The sequence below is a fragment of the Schistocerca piceifrons genome, chromosome 11, assembly GCF_021461385.2.
Source record: "Schistocerca piceifrons isolate TAMUIC-IGC-003096 chromosome 11, iqSchPice1.1, whole genome shotgun sequence".
In the NCBI taxonomy this organism is placed as follows: domain Eukaryota; kingdom Metazoa; phylum Arthropoda; class Insecta; order Orthoptera; family Acrididae; genus Schistocerca; species Schistocerca piceifrons.
The window spans coordinates 26810727-26824078 of NC_060148.1; the positions used below are offsets into that span (position 1 = coordinate 26810727).

At 40.7% G+C, this 13352-nt stretch overlaps 1 protein-coding gene across 1 annotated transcript in view; it reads right to left on the bottom strand.

Moving 5' to 3' along the window:
• The window catches only part of LOC124720254 (activated Cdc42 kinase-like), a 390360-nt gene extending 377008 nt beyond the window's left edge, over window positions 1-13352 (bottom strand). Inside the window, exon 1 of the mRNA XM_047245572.1 lies at window positions 12886-13352. Within this exon, the coding sequence (XP_047101528.1) occupies window positions 12886-12975 (90 nt within the window). The 5' untranslated portion in view covers window positions 12976-13352. The remainder of the gene's footprint in view (window positions 1-12885) is intronic.

The window sequence follows — 13352 nt, forward strand, 5'->3', positions numbered from 1 at the left end:
AGTTGTTAGATCGCTTACGGCTGCTACAATGGCAGGGTATCAAGATTTAAGTTTGAACATGGTGTTATAGTCACTAAACAAGCAAAGGGACACAGCATCTCCGAGATAGTGATGAAGTGGTGATTTTCCTGTACGACGATTTCACGAGTGTATTGTAAATATCAATTCTCCGACATCGCTGCAGGCAGAAAAAAATCCTGCAAGAACAGGACTAGCGACGACGAATGAGAATCTCTCAATGGAACAGAAGTGCAACCCTTCTGCAAATTGCTGCATATTTCAATGCTGGTTCATCAACAAGTGTCAGCGTGTGAACCATTCAACGAAACATCATCGATAATGATTTTCAGAGCCGAAGGCCCACTCGTGTACCCTTGATGACTGCACGACATTGGACTGTTGTGATTGGATACATGTTGACTGTAGAAGCTTGCAAGCATGAAGGAAGGGTAGAGACTTTAAGAGAGGCATTTGGAAAAAGAGAAGCTGCCATATGAATGCTAAGAACACAGATGGGGGAATGTTGTGGGACCCCTAATACATCTAAGACAGGTGAGACGTACGTAAGCATCCTGTTCGGTTACCTGCTTCCATTAAAGTCTATTGTGCATTCTGACAGACTTCGGCAATTTCAGCAGGACAATGCAACACATCCAGAATTGCTACGGGTGGCTCCAGGAACACACTTCCGAGTTTAAACACTTCCACTGGCCACCAAATTTCCTAGACATGAGCATTATTGAGCATATCTGGAATGTCTTCTAACATGCTGTATTGAAGAAATCTCCACCACCCCGTACTTTAACGGATTTATGGCTAGCCCTGCAGGATCAGTGGTGTCAATACCCTGCGGCACTACTTCAGACATTAGTCGAGTCCACACCTAATCGTGTTGCGGCACTTCTGCATCTCGCGAGGGCCCTACATGATATTGATTTTTTTCATTTTTGTTAAAACAAATGTTTCCTATGATTAAATTATGCTTGGTGTAAAATTCTACCATGCAGCTTTCATTCTTTTCTCCCCACAAATGCTCTCAAACTATTTTTTCTTCTCTTTTATTGTCTACTACTGAACTCTAGTCCAACACAAATATCTGTCTCCCTTAACTATCTGAATAATTTCTTGTATCTCACCACACACTTTATCAAGTGACTCAAAGTGCTCCTGATTGGTTGTTACATTTGGACATTTCCATTTGAGTCTAGATACTTTTGTAACCTTGTAAACCATATTATAAATTAATAATAAAAATAATACTGTAATGGGTTTTGGTTGCATTTCTATCTTGGCTTATGATAACCCATCCATTACGGAGTTCATAGTAGCTTAACTATACTCCTATTTTCTTATTAGACTTATGCCTGTATTACTCCATTTGATTTTGTATTTGTAACCCTGAGCTCACCCAATCAGAAGTCCTCTTGTTCTTGACACTGCACATCAGCAAGTCTCGTATATATCTTTTTTTTTTAATTCTCTAACCTACTTACCCAATTAAAGGACCTAAAAAATTCTTTGCTCTAACCTGTAGAATGCTGTTTTTATTTGTCCAAATGACAACAAAAAAATTAGTATTAAAAGTTTTTAAATCATATTTTATTTTTGGAAGCAACTTCTCTCATAAAGCTTTACTGTGATATTTTTGAAAGTTGTCGTGTTTAATTCTGAACTGATGCTGTGACACTTAATGTCAACTGCTTCTGGTCATATCACTGATGTTACGCAACACACGGCATGGCCAGTTCTTGGAAGGGCAACCAACTGGGTATGCTGCTTTTCTTTGCTGTTGTGGCAGAGAGGGAGTGGCCTTAGGATCACCATCTTTGTGCTAATGTCATGAATTAAATTCCAAACCTCTCTTCAGTGTCTCATGAAGTGAGGGCATGTGAGACTGCTAATGGTTACTCATCCTTCAAATGGGGACGTTAACCTCAGTGGGCCCCTTGGTGCTACTGAAGGGGAGTAGCCAAGGTGCTGGCACTGCGCTTCACTCTTTCGAAGTTCCAGTGTACACAAAAAAGGGAAAAAACCTTTCCAATTAGGTTGCTGAACCTGCCCTTTGTGGTCCCCCAGGCAACCATGCCATTTGATTTTACTTGAACATTTCTGAATACTTAAGCTTAAAATCTGAATGTGTATGGAGAAGAAAAAAATATTAATCTGAAATTTAAATGTCTTCCAAATGACAATGTTTTAGTAGATCGGATTTGATATATGTACGTCATCACCTGCTGTGCCTGCAAGGAAAATGAATCGGTCCACACTTTTTTAATCATCTGATATGTCAAGTAATTTGAATAATTCAATATTTATAGATAAATGTGGTATCATTTTAGCACCTCCAAATAGTAGTGCATTTATGCAAGTTAATTTCTTGATAACTTTCTGGTTCCAGTTTTTAAGAACACTGTCAATACAAATGTTTAAAGGAACAGGTGAAAAGGAACATTCTTGAGACAAAATTCCTTTACATACTCGAGGAATTGAGACAACTTTGCTGGACAGCTATCATTTGCCTGACTTCCTTTCTAGACTAGCTAACATTATTGTACATTTCATTTCACTACTTTAGAAAGTGCACTTTGTATAATGGCTGCATTATCTTGGGAGGGACGTCAGGCAAATGTAATATACCCTATATCAATATAGTTTCACAAAACCCCCACTGCGCTGTCTGTCACATCATAAATTCAATCTGACAACATATGTCACAACTCTGTAGTGAGAAGCAACTTAAAATGTAGCAAAATCACAAAGTCTCCAAAAATTCAAGTGAAAATTTCATTCACCAGCAGAGTACACACATCCCTGGGTGATTTTTTTCTTTTTAGGCCATGGTCTGAGGCATGCTTAAGTATAAGATTTTGTCTTGCAATGGTGGAGTTGTCATCACAGTCAAACTTAAATAACGTCAGCACCCATTATTATTGTTATTGTTGTTGTAGTGGTCTTCAGTCCAGAGAGTGGTTTTATGCAGCTCAGCATGCTGCTCTATCCTGTGCAAGCTTCTTTATCTCCTAGTACATACTGCAACCTACATCCTTTTGAATCTGTTTTAGTGTATTCATCTCTTGCTCTCTGTCTACAATTTTTACCCTCCACGCTGCCCTCCAATACTAAATTGGTGATCCCTTGATACCTCAACAAATTTCCTACCAACCAATCCCTTCTTCTAGTCAAGTTGTGCCACAAACTTCGCTTCTCCCCAATCCTATCCAATACCTCCTCATTAGTTATGTGATCTACCCATCTAATCTTCAGCATTCTTCTGTAGCACCACATTTGAAAATCTTCTATTTTCTTCTTGTCCAAACTATTTATCATCCATGTTTCACTTCCATACATGACTACACTCCATACAAATACTTTCAGAAACGACTTCCTGACACTTAAATCTATACTCGATGTCAACAAATTTCTCTTCTTCAGAAGCGCTTTCCTTGCCATTGCCTGTCTACATTTTATATCCTCTCTACTTCGACCATCTTCAGTTATTTTTCTCCCCAAACAGCAAAACTCATCTACTACTGTAAATATCTCATTTCCTAATCTAAATCCCTCAGCATCACCCGACTTAATTCGACTACATTCCATTATCCTCGTTTTGCTTTTGTTGATGTTCATCTTATATAATCCTTTCAAGACACTGTCCATTCCATTCAACCGCTCTTCCAAGTCCTTTGCTGTCTCTGACAGAATTACAATGTCATCAGCGAACCTTTTTATTTCTTCTCCATGGATTTTAATACCTACTCCTAATTTTACTTTTGTTTCCTTTACTGCTTGCTCAATATACAGATTGAATAACATCTGGGAGAGACTAAAACCCTGTCTCACTCCCTTCCCAACCACTGCTTCCCTTTCATGTCCCTCGACTCTTATAAATGCCATCTGATTTCTGTACAAATTGTAAATAGCCTTTTGCTCCCTGTACTTTATCCCTGCCACCTTCAGAATTTGAAAGAGCGTATTCCAGTCAACATTGTCAAAAGCTTTCTCTAAGTCTACAAATGCTAGAAACGTAGGTTTGCGTTTCCTTAATCTAGCTTCTAAGATAAGTTGTTGGGTCAGTATTGCCTTACGTGTTCCAACATTTCTACGGAATCCAAACTGATCTTCACCGAGGTCGGCTTCTACTAGTTTTTCCATTCGTCTGTAAAGAATCTGCGTTAGTATTTTGCAGCCGTGACTTATTAAACTGATAGTTCAGTAATTTTCACATTTGTTAACACCTGCTTCCTTTGGGATTGGAATTATTATATTCTTCTTGAAGTCTGAGGGTGTTTTGCCTGTCTCATACATCTTGCTCACCAGATGGCAGAGTTCTGTCAGGACTGGCTCTCCCAAGGCTGTCAGTAGTTCTAATGGAATGTTGTCTACTCCCGAGGCCTTGTTTTGACTTATGTCTTTCAGTGCTCTGTCAAACTCTTCACGCAGTATCATATCTCGCATTTCATCTTCACCTATATTCTATTACATTTCCATAATATTGTCCTCAAGTACATCGCCCTTCTATAGACCCTCTATATACTCCTTCCACCTTTCTGCTTTCCCTTCTTTGCTTAGAACTGGGTTTCCATCTGAGCTGTTGATATTCATATAAGTGGTTCTCTTTTCTCCAAAGGTCTCTTTAATTTTCCTGTATGCAGTATCTATCTTACCCCTAGTGAGATAAACCTCAACATCCTTACATCTGTCCTCTAGCCATCCCTGCTAAGCTATTTTGCACTTCCTGTCAATTTCATTTTTGAGATATTTGTATTCCTTTTCGCCTGCTTCATTTACTGCATTTTTATATTTTCTGCTTTCATCAATTAAATTCAATATATCTTCTGTAACCCAAGGATTTCTATTAGCCCTCATCTTTTTACCTACTTGATCCTCTGCTGCCTTCACTACTTCATCCCTCAAAGCTACCCATTCTTCTTCTACTGTATTTCTTTCCCCCATTCTTGTCAATTGTTCTTTTATGCTCTCCCTGAAACTCTGTACAACCTATGGTTTAGTCAGTTTATCCAGGTCCTATCTCCTTATTAAATTCCCACCTTTTTGCAGTTTCTTCAGTTTTAATCTACAGTCCATAACCAATAGATTGTGGTCAGAGTCCATATCTGCCCCTGGAAATGTCTTACAATTTAAAACCTGGATCCTAAACCTCTGTCTTACCATTATATAATCTATCTGAAACCTGTCATTATCTCCAGGCTTCTTCCATGTATACAACCTTCTTTTATGATTCTTGAACCAAGTGTTAGCTACGATTAAGTTGTGCTCTGTGCAATATTCTACCACGCGGCTTCCTCTTTCATTTCTTCCCCCCAATCCATATTCACCTACTATGTTTCCTTCTCTCCCTTTTTCTACTACCGAATTCCAATCCCCCGTGACTACTAAATTTTCGTCTCCCCTCACTACCTGAATGATTTCTTTTATTTCATCACACATTTCTTCGTCATCTGCAGAGGTACCTCCTGCTGTCGAACTTCACTAATTCCCACTGTATCTAACTGTAACCTATCCATTTCCCCTTTTTAAATTTTCTAGCCTATCTGCCCGATTAAGGGGATTAAGGGATCTGACATTCCATGCTCCGATCCGTAGAACGCCAGTTTTCTTTCTCCTGATAAAGACGTCCTCCTGAGTAGTCCCCGCCTGGAGATCCGAATGGGGGCTATTTTACCTCCGGAATATTTTACCCAAGAGGATGCCATCATCATTTAACCATACAGTAAAGCTGCATGCCCTCGGGAACAATTAACGGCTGTGGTTTCACCTTGCTTTCAGAGTAACAGCAGTACCAGCACAGCAAGGCCATTTTGGTTAGTGTTACAAGGCCAGATCAGTCAATCATCCAGACTGTTGCCCCTGCAACTACTGAAAAGGCTGCTGCCCCTCTTCAGGAACCACACATTTGTCTGGCCTCTCAACAGATACCCCTCCGTTGTGGGTGCACCTACGGTACGGCTATCTATATCGCTGAGGCACACAGGCCTCCCCACCAACTGCAAGGTCCATGGTGGGACAGCACCCATTATTTATACTGAATTGTGCAACTGTTGGGTCGTGACGTCAAGAGACCACTTCGCAAGATTGTGTAGTTGCAACATGTGTTGTGGAGTTTGTAGGGTAGAGTTAGTTTCATTTCCTTTTTTTAGAACTTTGGTCCAAAACTCACATAATTTCAATCCTCCTCCTTTCTTATTGGTTGTCTTTGAATTTTTATGGCCCTTCTCTACATCCTAGCCTAGTAATGATGGGATCTTGATAAAACCATAGTTTGGGACAAATGGGTTTGGTGGCTTCTCAATCCCACGATATATCACTGCCAATTTATCAATGTTGCCCTGACAATAATTGCTTCTGTGTTCTCTATGCCAGATATTGGAGCTTCTTTTAAAAGTTCGTATCAGTAACTCCTCATACCCAAATCCGTAAAGAATTTGACTGTGCTCTGATTTAACGAAAGTTAGTTTTTCTTGCACATGAATTTTATGTGATCTTATCTCCTGAACTGTGTGTTGTACGATGATATAATTTTGCTGATACATCCAGTGTTACACCTAGACACCGTTTGCAAAATGTTTTCCTAATAGAGAATTTTGGTAAAGAAATAACAAATTTAAAAAATGTCATGCATGATGATGAAGTTTTACTGCTCAAGCAGTGAAAATTTACTAAACAAACTTTGTTCCTTTCACTCATTCATTATTTGCGTGTGTGGGTGTGACTCAATGAGAAAAAGTTTCAAAACTGTTTGAAATTCAGTGTAAAGTTTGTCACAAGTTGCTAAGTGCTCTCATTCTCAAATACTGGATGAATAAAGTCCGAGTAATTTGTGCACTACGAGTTACACTACTTCAAGATTTACACACAGTCTCTGACATTTTTTTAAAAATTATTTTGCTAATCCTTTAACATAAAATTATACCTCTTAATGAACAGATTATCAGATCATTTTAAATTCGGCCAACAATTACGTTAAACATTGAAAATGAAGTTTTCGTTGGACAGACAACCTGCAGCTCGGACGGTGTACCATGTTAGCTTTTTAGTTGGACAGATGTGTACTTGACCAAATGTCTAGAAGATTTTATAGGCTCTTGCTGTGGGCCTGGTCACTTTGACGTGGTCAAATGTTCAGGCAGTTTTCTTGTTTGTTTAAGCACTGTGTTAACACCAAGTCTTTTTAGCACTCTGCTGATGCAACCAGCGACTGTTTCTTACAAACAGGAGCAGCACATTCCCTTTAGTTTGTTCTTTTTCACGAGAAGCTCTATATTCTTCAGGATCTAGTACTCCGTTTTTCTCCTTGTCACCCATTTGAAAATACTAACTGCATCTTAATGGACTGGAGAGGAAACGTTAGGCATGGAAATGTTTCTTAGATTAACCTCTTCAGTCCTTAACCACACTAATATTACAAATGTAAAAGTAACTCTGCCTGTCTGATTTTCAGAACTAAACCACTGAAGCAATTTTGTTGAAACTTGTTATAGCGATAGTTTGGACCCAGAGGAAGAACATCGGCTACTTTAGAAAGTTAAAACGCAAATGACTAAAAATAAGAATTTTTAAGTAGATATGTAAGACAACCCCCCCCCCATGAACCATGGACCTTGCCGTTGGTGGGGAGGCTTGCGTGCCTCAGCGATACAGATGGCCGTACCGTAGGTGCAACCACAACGGAGGGGTATCTGTTGAGAGGCCAGACAAACGTGTGGTTCCTGAAGAGGGGCAGCAGCCTTTTCAGTAGTTGCAAGGGCAACAGTCTGGATGATTGACTGATCTGGCCTTGTAACACTAACCAAAACGGCCTTGCTGTGCTGGTACTGCGAACGGCTGAAAGCAAGAGGAAACTACAGCCGTAATTTTTCCCGAGGGCATGCAGCTTTACTGTGCATGGAGAGCTGCATCAAACCAGTCTCAGCACTGAAGACCACAACAACAACAACAACGACAACATGTAAGACAAATAGGGAATGGAGTATTTTTCTTTTTACACCACTGAACATAAGAAACATTTTAAGAAATTACATTTGTTGCATAAGACAGCAAAGTTCAATGCACAATACCTAGATGTGCATTCCTGCCTGTGCCCCTCTGCCCCGCAGCAACAGAGTGTGCCGCATTGGGATAGTCACTCATCATAACATAACTACTGATGTGTGATCACAGCCGTGGGTTTCAGCTGCTAGATACAATCCCTCCCCCCTCTCTAACTCAGGAATAAACTAAACTAGCTGTGCCCAATTATAGCATTTAGGTATCTAGACCATGTGATAAAAAGTATCCCGACACCTGGCTGAAAATGTCTTACAAGTTTGTGGCGCCCTCCATCAGTAATGCTGGAATTCAATATGCTGTTGACCCAAACTTAGCCTTGATGACAGCTTCCGCTCTCACAGACATATGTTAAATCAGGTCCTGGAAGGCTTCTTGAGGAATGGCGGCCCATTCTTCACGGAGTGCTGCACCGACGAGAGGTATCGATGTCGGTCAGTGAGGTCTGGCACGAAGTCGGCATTCCAAAACATCCCAAAGGTATTCTATAGGATTCAGATCAGAGTTTTGTGCAGGCCAGTCCATTACAGGGATGTTATTGTTGGGTAACCAATCCGCCACAGGCCACGCACTATGAACAGGTGCTCAATCGTGTTGAAAAATGCAATCACCATTCCCGAATTGCTCTTTAACAGTGGGAACCAAGAAGGTGCTTATAACATCAATGTAGACCTGTGCTGTGATAGTGCCACACAAAACAACAAAGGGTGCAAGCCCCCTCCATGAAAAACATGACTGTACCATAACACCACCGCCTCCGAATATTACTGTTGGCACTACACATGCTGGCAGATGACATTCACCGGGCATTCAACACACCCACACCCTGCCATCGGATCACCACATTGTGTACCATGATTCGTCACTCCACACAACATTTTTCCAATGTTCAATCGTCCAATGTTTACACTCCTTACACCAAGCAAGGTGTCGTATGACATTTACCAGTGTGACGTGTGGTTCATGAGCAGCCACTCGACAGTGAAATCCAAGTTTTCTCACTTCCCCCCTAACTGTCATAGTACTTGCAGTACATCCTGATGCAGTTTGTAATTCCTGTGTGATGGTCTGGATAGATGTCTGCCTATTACACATTGCGATCCTCTTTAACTGTCGGCAGTCTCTGACAGTCAACAGATGTGGATGGCCTGGAAGCTTTTGTGCTGTACGTGTCCCTTCACATTTCCACTTAACTATAACATGAAAACAGAGGACCTAGGGACATTTAGGAGAGCGGAAATCTCACATTCACACGTATGACACAAGTGACACTATCACCTGACCACGTTCGAAGTCTGGGAGTTCCGTGGAGCACCCCATTCTGCTCTCTCATGATGTCTAATGACTACTGAGGTTGCTGATATGGAGTACCTGGCAGTAGGTGGCATCACAATGCACCTAATATGAAAAACATGTTTCTAGGGGTGTCCAGATACTTTTTCTCACATAGTGTATATTTACATCTGTACTCTGCAAACCACTGTGAAATGCATCGCAGAAGGCATGTCCCATTATACCAGTCACTTGGATTTCTTCCTGTTCCATTCATGTAAAGGGAGAACGACTGACAATGTGTCTGTGTGTGCTACAACGACCCTTATGTGAGCCGCACACAATAAGTTTTGTATATTCTTAGAGTCCCCATTTAAAGCCAGTTTTTGATGCTTTGTTAGTAGACTTTCTCGAGATAGTTTACGTCTATCTTTAAGAGCATGCCAGTTAAGTTTCTTTAGCATCACTCTAACACTATTCCACGAGTCAAACAAACCTGTGACCATGACCACCACTCAGATTATACATTTGGCTAGTTCTGACTTACCAACTACTGCGTACAAGGCAGGAGGAGTAGTAATCCAGGATTGTGGGACATGTGACCAGTCCCTCCAGACGTTCCACGAGCAGCTCCTCATTTGGCCTCATGAGAGAGAATAAACCCGTTCCAGTGACCGTAACTCATAAAAAGCCAATGTGGCACCAGGAATGGAATCTGGATCTTTTGGCACCAAAGGTAACAACACTAGCCATTTGGATACCGAGGTAGCAAGGATGTAAATACCAGCCACAAAAGCCTACAGTGTGTGCACTTTTCTGAAACTTCGTGGTCGGTCTGTGCCTGACAGACTCAAGCCCAGAATCCCACTTTCCACAGGGAACAGCCTTACCTACTTAGGTAGCATGGTGCGACTTAGAACCTACCCTCACAGCTTCAGTTCTGCAAGTAGCGACCTCCTCCTCCCCCCCCCCCCCCTCCCTGTCGTTATTATTATTATTTAAATGACCTCTAGGCTTTGACTAAGCCATTTATCTGTAATTTCCTTTCTTCCAGGAAGGGTAGTCCAGCAATGCATCGTGAGCTGTGCCTGTACAGCTCAGTTGGCAAAGAGCATTCCCCACTATCATCATCAAAGTTCTGGGATTGAGTCCAGTCCAGTACACAGTTTCAAGTTTGAGTAACTGCTCTGCCTTTGGGGTCTTCTATTTTACATGCACACACCATTCTGCCTGACAAATTCAGTATTTTTACAGTACCAACTAGTTTGTATCAAACCCACATCACTGCAATTTGAATTCATCTTGTTGCATTTTGTAGGAAAACTGGATTTTGTAGGGCTGTCTCTACTAAGAAATGTTGTGAGACAACCCTTCAGTACATCCCATTTCTTACCTTCAGAGCCGAGCAAATACTACATGTGTGTTTAATTAACTGAATTAATTATTTCTGCTTGTGTATAAAAAATAAAATGTTAATAGAGATGCAACTAGAACTTAATGTGAAAACTATTGCCTTTTTTGTTGTTGTGGGGAGATGCACTGTTGACAGCCAGCGTATTCCGGTACACTGCTACACTCAAGGGTTGTCAGCAGTCATCAGTTTTGGAGAATAATTATATGACATGCAATATACATTATCTGACCAAAAAACATATATAAAAGGCATCAGCACAGTAACTGTGGTGGCAGCTTGAGCTAACAACCTTAAATGAAAGACGTGTATTTGACCAGGCAGTGTTAAGTAGTGGCATGCAGCCGTAGAATGTCAATATTGTTGTGAAGTGCATACAAAGCTTGTCCTGCACACCTTCACTCCCAAACAAAAATGTCGACACACAGACACCTACAGTGACTTGAACGAAATGCAGACAGTTCTTTTCCGGAGGAAATCATCACAGATGACAAGACTTGGTGTTATCAATATAAACCTACTATAAAGCGCAGAAATTGACATGGAGGATCATTGCTTTCAGGGCTACTAAACAGGCATTTAATCTGATATGATGTGTGAGTTGGACAATAAGGAGTCAGTAAATATTAATATGTTGCACTACTCACATATCATGCATCGCAAAACTGAAATTGTAAATACATTGTGGAATACAACAACGTAGTACACAAAAGAAATACTACCAATGCAAGTCTCTGATTGGGACCTCTACATAGGGAGGGGTGGCTGTTTACCACTAGGCTTTTTTTTTTTAACTCTTTGAATTATCACGCTCACTTCTAAACGCATTTACCATCGACTATTTTTGCCCGACAGTAAAAATCAGTTTCAGTTGGACTACAGTCTGCGCACATGTAGACTTTGCCTTCTTGTCCTAGACTCATAATGGAATTATGTCCTCTGATGGGAAGAAATTCAACGTGCTGCCATCTCAACATAAAACAAGAAACTGGGGCTCCACCAAATTAAAAATATACTGCATTAACCAGTCTTTCTACAAATTATATGGATACCTAGTTTCAAGAACTGAAGAGTTCTATCATGTACAAGACAAGTCCCAGTGTTTGTTGTGACGCTCCGTAAATAGTAGTAATGTACTATAAGAATGAGATTTTCACAGGAGAGCTTCTGTAAAATTTGGAAGGTAGGAGACGAGATACTGGCAGAAGTAACTGTGAGTACCGCGCATGAGTCATGTTTCGGTAGCTCAGATGGTAGAGCACTTGCCCGCGAAAGGCAAAGGTCCCGAGTTCTAGTCTCGGTCGGGCACAGTTTTAATCTGCCAAGAAGTTTCAATGTACTATAAGTAGTACCAAGTATTTACAGATGTAAGTACATATTTTCTTAGAAGAAATAGCATTGTCAAACATAAACTTAAACACCAATCGTTGAATTTCAATAAAAACTATGTTATAGCTAAATAATGATTTACAATTACATTAACAGAAATGCAGTAAGCTGATGTTTTCTTGCACTGGGAGTACTTAATAGATCACTCTCTAGGTGTATTGTTTAGTTCAGTTCACTATCCCAATCTTTTGATTTGAATATGAGAGATCAGCACAAGAGTTGATCCCACAATAAGACAACTTCGTTTCGACAGTCTCACAATATATGGGTTATACAAAAGGGCAAGTCCCGAGATACGATATCTTGTCAATGAAATGGTATACACTTTTAAAAAAAAACACGCAACAGAAAACCATAAACCTATTCGTTATGTTTGCGATCTATTATTTGGTTTCCACATAGGGGGGAAATGTCGATGTTTTTGGTTACAAAAGATGAAAATAGCGTTACATACACATTTGACATACTAACAGCTGATTTGACAATTATATCATACAAGAACGTCGCGAATATTATTCGGCTAGCACAAAAGCTGCCGTGTCGACGAAATTCGTTCACCAATAACGAAATATTTACTGAACTGCACTGGGTTAACAAGTGTCAAGTAGCTTCATTCTGTTGACAAGCGCAGCCAGTGTACCAATCCCGGAAAAGCTCCCAGCACCGCAACCTAGTTATCACGTAAACTAGTTCACGCGCCACAGCTTTCTATGTACAACTTTCACACGCAAATGCAGCACTTAACTTACCTTGAGATCGTTCTTGATACCGGCATAGTATTGCTGAAGTTCCGCCTCGATGAGGAACTCGTACAATCCAGGACCTTTGGCAGTTGTCATGTTTGCTCTGGAATGCCGCGGTGCCAGATGTATTATGACGCACGGTTATAAACAGCTCGAGCTATTTCAGTAGCGTGACCAAGCGTCATCAAAATCGTACGTGCACGCCATAGACACACGTCTTTACGACACAGGAATCGGTCCTTATCGTCCTTCCAAATCACTTAACACAAACACTGACGCAGCAGACGTGTTGGTCGGACAATAGTTAACGCTTCGTCGTGAAGTAAACAAACGCACCCGCTTGCAGATAGGCAAGCCTTTCTTTCTTCCACTCCACTAACACGTTATAACAAAAAAAAAAAAGTTGATATTCACACAAGTTATAAGTACAATTTAGCAACGTCTGTCTCACATCTTCATCGTTCTCACGCTCC